This window comes from Euprymna scolopes, chromosome 39, assembly GCF_053919585.1.
Source record: "Euprymna scolopes isolate OS-2025 chromosome 39, ASM5391958v1, whole genome shotgun sequence".
In the NCBI taxonomy this organism is placed as follows: domain Eukaryota; kingdom Metazoa; phylum Mollusca; class Cephalopoda; order Sepiida; family Sepiolidae; genus Euprymna; species Euprymna scolopes.
The window spans coordinates 4256682-4264935 of NC_136520.1; the positions used below are offsets into that span (position 1 = coordinate 4256682).

The 8254-nt window shown below is 31.5% G+C and overlaps 1 protein-coding gene across 1 annotated transcript; it reads right to left on the reverse strand.

The window, feature by feature from the left end:
• Nucleotides 1-3832: 3832 nt before the first annotated feature.
• Nucleotides 3833-4629, reverse strand: LOC145263618 (histone H3). The gene has a single exon (XM_080120460.1). It carries the CDS (start codon nucleotides 4567-4569, stop codon nucleotides 4159-4161), a length of 411 nt encoding a protein of 136 aa, XP_079976586.1. The 5' UTR covers nucleotides 4570-4629; the 3' UTR covers nucleotides 3833-4158.
• Nucleotides 4630-8254: the final 3625 nt, after the last annotated feature.

Genomic DNA, 8254 nt, shown 5'->3' on the forward strand with positions numbered 1-8254 from the left:
TTGAACTTAATGGACTTTTAGTATTTATTAACCGTTTTATATCAAACAAAAATAGAATTTTTATATTGACATTATGGACTGTTTTTCGAACATCGAAATAAATTATAAAATATGTATAAAGTATATAGTTTGTCTGTAAAAATTTGTTAAAGAGTTAAAATAAACAAAGACTTTTCGTTAATATCTATAAAGTCTATTTTTTATCTCTGTAAAAGTTTGTTGAAAAATTCAAATAAAGTTTAGAATTTAATTTAAAAAAAAAAAAAAATTTCGATGTTTGAAAAACAGTCCATAAGTCAATATAAAAATTCTATTTTTTTTTTTTTTTTGATAAAAAGAATAAAACAGTTAAATACAAAAGTCCATAAAGCCTGTTAGAATAAAACTTATATAAAAAAAAAAAAAGGTTCATTTTATACGGTTTTGATCATCCGTAGATAAAACGTCACTTCCGGCAAATGGCTTTGTAAACAACGGGTGACGAAAGTTAACCATAACCAAAATTATCGTTTGCAAGGTATTAACCATTTGACCCTCGAGCTACTTTTTCGCATTTCACCTTTTTTTAACTATCATGTACTTTCACCTAACATTTCAATTTCTTTTTTTTTTTTTGTGGGGGGGGGGATCCATTTTGTACACAATTGTACCCATTTACTATGCCTCCCCACGGGGCAGAGTTAGACACCAGGGTCGTTTTTTAACGTGGAGAAAAGGTACAAAAATAAAAATAGTCTCAGTCGTGAAGGATTTCTCCTCCACCGAAAGAGAACAAGAAATGGAAGTGCAGCAACTGGAGAACAGATACTACACTTTGATCTTGTCCCGAAGGCCAAGTCTTCAAGAAATTGTCTTCTTTTTTTTTTTAAATAATTTTACCACTATATTAATTTAATAGTAATTAAAGAAATATAATTTTTCAAGCAGTTTCGTGTTGAAATATTCTGGAAACTTGTATTTGGCGCTGCTAAAAAACTAGACAAAATACTGTTAGAAATTCGCTATGTTAACGTGACATTCGGTGTTTTTTTTTTTCATTGTATTTTGTGTAGTTTATTATTTATAACACCTTTTCCCGAACTTACCGTGTTAAAGAGAGAGAGTCGGGCGACATTTTGAATTTTCCAATACATCGCCGATGTATTGGATGTATTACATCGGTAAACACTTTTTCGAGCTGAATAAACATGTTACATTGAATAAAAACAAAATGTATCGAGTTAAATAGAAAACTTATCTTGCCTTTGTTTTGACAACTTTTTCGAATCTAACCCTAACCCAAAGTAAATTTACTCAGTTTATATATCACAAATTGAAGATGAAGATCAATATATTCAAATTTAAAAAAAAATTAAAGAAAAAAAAAAGTGTTTAGAAATTTACCTTGTAAAGTCCGAAGTTTAAAACCTAAAAAATACATTAAGAGTTATAAGCTTGGAAAGACGGGTTGGAATTCACTATTTTTCAGGAAATTTGACACCTAGTGAATTTCATATTTTTTCTCGGATTATCAATTGAACTTTAGTCTAATCGCTTCTTAACAGATTTAAAGTATTTACAACACTACTGAAAGTATCCCAAACTTGAAAGCCGTTCTTAACATGGAAAGGTTTAGAAGTGCGCCGCCGGGTACTAAAGCAAAAATAAAGGAGTGTATTGAAAATCAGCTTTTCATTTTAGAAAAATTACTTTGAAAAGGTTGGGGAGAAAATATTTGGCTTTTGCAATTTTATTTTAGACGTTTCTGCGATTTTTTTTAGTGGATTGGACACTTAAGATCAAATTTTGGTACTAGTGCAGTGATCCGGGTGTAAATAACGTTATTAAAAAGCCATTCTTAACATGAGAGGGGAGGGTGTTTCGTGCACAAGAAACGCGCGGGAAAAATCAAATAAAAAATGACATTAAACGCATTTGGGTACTGGTGCAGTAGCCGAATTTTTGACACCCCTAACACGAAACTGCGAATACAATATAAAAATCTCGTAATCTTTTAAAAGTGGGTTGTTTATTTTCATGGATTATACTTCCAAAATAAACTATTAAAGTTGTTTTAAAAGTAATAATTTTTTTTTTTTTTTTTTTTTTTTAAACAGTAATGAATTTTACGAACTCAATATTTTTTAATTTTTAAACTTTAAAAATCTATCAAAATTTTTCTATTGATTCTACTTTTACGATATTTTCAGGGTCAATGTGAAATTTTATGTTCTTTCCAATAAACCGAATATAATATTTTAGACAAACGTTTTTTTTTTTTTTTAATTCACGCCCCCCCCCCCCCCAAGTGTCACCCATTTTCAACTTTCTCTTAAAAAGTAAATAATTTATGTCGGAGAGTTTTATATATCACAAATTGAAGAGAAAAGGTCAATAAATAATATATTCAAATTTAAGACAAAAAAAAATCGCTTCTTTAGAAATTTACCTGTAAAGTCCGAAGTTTAAAACCTTAAAAAAAAAAAAAAAAAAAACTTTTGTTTTTTTTTTAAACCTTGCTCCTTTAATTGAAAAATTAGGGCTTGAATTAGATTTTTCGAGGAGTTATAAGCTTGGAAAGATGGGGTGGAATTATTCACCATTTTCACGAAATTTGACACTGCTAGCAGTACACCTATTGATCCGTGCTGAAATAACGTTATTTAAAAAGCCATTCTTAACATGGCGAGGGAGTTCTGTACTTGAAAAGAAATTTAATACTTGGAAATATGATTTAAATAGCACTAACATTTGTAATTGCTTGAAACCAAAATATTTTTTTGTTGAAAAGGAATTTTCTAAAAGGCGGAAAATTAGATTTAAAAACTTTAAATTCCGCTAACAGGTAAATTGTTATAAATTTCGCTAAACATGTTGAAATATTCGACGTGCTCCCGGTATATTATAAACTTAACCTTTATGTTAAGAACGGCTTTCGAGAATTCCGAAAGCATGAGGTTGGTGTTATAAAAGCCAAAGAAAAAAAAAAAAAAAAAAAAAAAAAGGGGTCGATTACATCTAATATGGAGAAATAAGGAATAAAATTTACAAGGTTAATCGTAGCTTTCACATTAAAAGTTAAACATCGTAGGAATAACGACAGTATAGAATCACAAAGCAGGTAGAATACGGACCGTGCGGAAATGTTTACAACGAGGAAGGGGGGGATAGAATCTGAATAGATTTTAATCGATAACCTTTTAAGCATGGTTTTCATCAATAGATTCAGGCTCACTTACAATATCGGGTGGGGGGGGGGGCAGAAGTACCTCGCCGAATGTTAAGAATTAAAATAACCTTCCTTCCCGCCAAAATTTCTTTTAAATTACGACTTCTAGGTTTTCGGCCATGCTGACTACGAAAATAAATTTTACAGAAATTAGTTATCGAGGTAACAAGTTATATTATGGATAGTATTCTATGCCGGCCATCTTTGATACGTGCGTAGATTCGTCTATGGAGGGCGAAAAAAAACAAAAAAAAACGACGGCAGCCAGAGAATAAAGTGTATAATACAAATTTTTATCTCGATAACTAATTTCAGTACGATTACAGTATTTAACATAGAAAACTCATTTAAAAATTTGTGGGGGGGGGGGGGATTTCAACATGGTGACATTTTGTAGATTTTTTTAGAGAGAAAAAAATTATGGCATTTTCGGGCGTGTTACTACAACGATTAAAAAGTTATCTAGGCAAGAGTAAGTTTTAATTCACTTTAAAAACTTCGAAAATGCAGTTTTTATTTATATATTTTAAGACCAATGGCGAAGTCTTAAAATGGAACACGGTTGAAGTGTGGGAAACCCATATGTTCGCCTTCGTCGTAAGATTTTATTTTTTTCACTATTTTTCTTATTTAAGAACATCAATATAACGGTTTTAATTTTGGAAGATTGACTTCTAAAACTAGTTTAACGACAAAATAATTTTCAAATAGGTACAAGTGCCTTTGATGACATTAGATATTTGAACTTAAACGGGACAAATGAAAAAAAAAATTTAGATTCTAACCTTAAATAACCGCACGAAAGGTCGGGATTTTTCTACAAGTCGGGAGAGGGGGGGGGCTCGCATTGTTTAAGTTTGTCAAAAGAAACTCTCTGGATATTTTGGGTGGCCCTTAAAAGGGCCGTTGTGGGTGTTTTTACCTAGAAAAGGTAGAAAACTGGAGAGAATTTAAGCCCTCTCGCCACGAATACGGCGAGCGAGTTGGATGTCCTTCGGCATGATGGTCACCCTCTTGGCGTGGATGGCGCACAAGTTGGTATCTTCGAAGAGACCGACGAGGTAGGCCTCGCTGGCTTCCTGGAGGGCCATTACGGACGAGCTCTGGAAACGGAGGTCAGTCTTGAAGTCCTGGGCGATTTCACGAACTAACCGTTGGAAGGGGAGTTTCCTGATGAGGAGCTCGGTCGATTTCTGGTAACGACGGATTTCACGGAGAGCGACGGTTCCTGGCCTGTAACGATGGGGCTTTTTTACTCCGCCGGTGGCTGGGGCGCTTTTTCGAGCGGCCTTGGTTGCAAGTTGCTTGCGGGGAGCTTTTCCTCCGGTAGATTTACGGGCGGTCTGCTTAGTACGAGCCATTGTTAATCACAGCAGGAAATTATCAAAAGTCTCGAGTGGAAATTTTTTTGATAATAATGCTAACAGCTTCTCATGCAGCCGTATTTATACTAGTTGATGTTGGGAGGGGAAGTTTTCAAGTTTGCGCGGCACAAGTTCTGATTGGTCGAGATGACAAAGGATTCAAATTTTCTTGCATTCTCATTGGTTGAGAATGTCACGTGATCTGCAGCTGCCCACACATTCGCCTAACGTTTTCACAACGTTTGTTTTCTTTATTTCTTCCTTTATTTCTATTGTTTGACTGACTCTCTCTCTCTTTTTTTTTTTTTTTTTTTTGTATCGTCCTCTTTCTAATCTTGTTAACCCATTTCTTCTCCCCTCTCTCTATGTTTATTTTTACTTTTTTTTTTTTTTTGTTTTTACTATTTCTTCATACACGAGTTGTTTTCATTTACGAATATTTTTTTTTCGGTTAAAAAAAGAACAATGTTAAATTTAGAGTGGGATGATCAGTTTACTAAAAAATTTCACGTAAAAATGATCCCTCATTTTAAGTCCACTCTAGTTTTTAAAAATATATTAACTGGGTTGTCAAGACAAATATATAACAATTTTTTTTTAGTTTTAAACAAACGAGATGGGTCAACCAACCTCACCGCCCCCCCCTCTTTTTGTATTGACCTTGTGCCTAAATTTTTTGTTCATTTTTCCATTTTTGTGAATAAAAAATTTAATTTAATACCTCAAAAAACAAATATATAACAAAATAAATCTCATCAAAGGCAAGATAAGTTACTTTTCTACCTAATTGGATAAGTTTGTAGTGTTTTTATTTGATGTAAAATGTTTAATCGGTTCGAAAAACATGCAGTGTTTATCGATATATTTGAATAGGCACCGCCAAAAATGGCCGCAAAATCAAGTTGTTGTTGTTTTTTAAAACTAAATTACATTTATTAAAATCCATTATTTCTGAGTAACTTTTTTTTTTCCAGAAAGATAAAACCCTGAATTTTATTATATAGAAAACAGAATAATGTAAAACTTTTTCTACTATTTTTAATTCAATTTTAAATGTTAAATTTTCCCAAAAAGTTAACAATTGTTATTTTTTGTCTTGCACAAAAAACGTACTTAAATATTTAAAAAAAAGGGTTTTTGAAATAATTTATTTATTCATTTATTGTCTAACTAAGATTTAGGATGATTTTCTAAGAGAATATGCAAAAATATTATAATATAAGTACCTGAATTTCAAATAATTCCACTTATTCATATATGTAACTAGATATTTCGCGTCGCCGAAGAGTTCAGATCGACTCTGTTTAAAGTTTCTTTCGATGAGACGAAAACTATGGAAGACTAAACAGGCCAAAAAAACTTATTTTTCAGTGACGAAAATTTCAATGTATTATTAAGCTGAGGCTGGCCAGTACCAGATGGGTGACCATTTGTATGAGTTTGGTTTTTAATGCGTATGTGTGTGGGGGCTAGGCTCCCCAAAATGGGGGGAGGGGGCAATTTAAAGCAGAATAAAAAAAAATTATTTCAGCGCGTTTGGTCCACCGTAGTCGAAAGGCGGCAAACGTTTTCAAACGAGATCGAAAAAAATGATGCTATTTTTAACACAAAGGGCACAATATTTATCGAATTTTTTTTTTTTTGTATCGATTATTCAAAGCATGCTCTGTTTAATAATGGTCATGCATTATTCGGCTCTCTAAAAAAAAATTGTTAATTTATTTATCAAAAATTTTAAAATGGCTTTTTTCGTATAAATATAAAAAAAAAATTTTTTTTGTTTTGCTTAACTTAAATAAATTATTTTACTTAACATATTCACCGAATTTCACACTTCAAAACTCAAAAGCGGGATAATTAAACACAATCGAAGTTCTGATATTCAGACGTCAAAATAAGGTATGCAAACAATTTTTTTTTTTTTTTTTTTTTTTAATCTATAATTCTGTCCCTTACAACAACACAATATGTTTTGTTCAGTTTCAGATGATTATTTTAAGCATATTTGTTCCCACTTCAAAACAAGGGGGGGTTTTGTAAGCAAAAAAATATATATATATAAATATCGTTTATGAAAAATAAGTACACTGTTATAAAGTTCATTCTTCTCCTAATAATCGCTGAAAATTTCGTATTGATCGGATAATTACCTGATTTTTGGTAGATTTTTAAAAAGACGGTCCGTCAAAAAGTACTGACCTGCCCCCCCAGTTTTGGCGGTGCCTATATTTGAACAAATAAACAAATGGCGGCTAAGTCTCTTTTGAATACAGTTTGGGAAATGAGTCCAAACTAAAAAAATATACAAAATACCACTAGAAACTTACTCAGTATTTTACCGTGACACAAGCTGACATGTATTCGGTTTCTAACATTAACAAACCTCATTAACCATAAGTCCAAGTGGCAAGATAAAAATAAACACACGTAATCACCTAAAAAAAGTACCCTCACAAAAACAGTAGTTTCTAAGCATTATAAAAAAATCAGTTAATGCTAACATGTCTATTTAGGTTAACTCTTGTATCCGAAACTTATCTTTCTTCCATCTAAATTCTAGTTTATTGTTATTTCGGTATTATTATACAAACACCGTGACAGCGTTAGGGTTAGGGTTAGGGTTTAGGTTTAGGGTTAGGTTTAGGGTTAGGGTTAATTCGCTGTCACGGTGTTTGTATAGTTTTACCGTTATTTCTTCCCGCCATTTTTTTTTTTTTTTTTAGTGTATTGTTCAATGCGTAATCGCCTTAAAAAAGTAGAATGTCATTGAGTGGGGGAACGTAGATCTAGGGTATTAATCTACAATATTTTTTTATTTCAATTTTTTTATTATATATATAACAATGGAATTGATTTTTTTGTTCTTATTTATTGACAGGTCCCAACATGAAAAAAAAAGTCGAAAGTTTTTTAAATAAATAAATAAACAATAAACAGCTTTTATTTGTAAATAAACTGTTTTAAACATCATTAAAATGAAATTTTCTTGTAAGAAAATCTTTATTTGAAACAAGTTTTACTGGTACTCATGCAGAAAGTGGTTCGTCGAACTAGGTGTGTCAGAAATTTCGTGGTTCGTGCTGAAATTTGTTATTTTATTATTTAAAAAGCCATTCTTAATATGGGGAGGGGAGGGTGTTTTGTACCTATTCTGTACTTTAACGTTACAATTAAATAAATAAAAAAACATATAATAAAAATTTAATTAAACGTGGAAATACGATTTAAAAAATAGCGCGGATCACTCTCTGCATTAGCACCGTTTTACTTAAACTTGAGTCAGAATTTTCCCACCATAAATAATATCACGGACATTTTTTTTATATTGTATACAAAAAAAAAAGCGGGTAAAAAAAAAAAAAAAAAAATGGGTACTAGTGCAGTTATGGATCCGTGCTGAAAATAATAACGTTATTATTTAAAAAGTCATTCTTAACATGGGGAGGGGAGGGTGTTTTGTACATATTCTATACTTTTAACCTTACAATTTAATAATAAAAAAAAAACAACATAAAACTATAAGTAAACTTGGAAATACGATTTAAAAAATAGCACGGATCAGTAAGTGCACTTAGCACAATATATATATATATATATATATATATATGTGTGTGTGTGTGTGTGTACACAACAAATCTTTTTTCTTACCAAAGACAAAAGAAGTTACTTTTCTACCTATCTG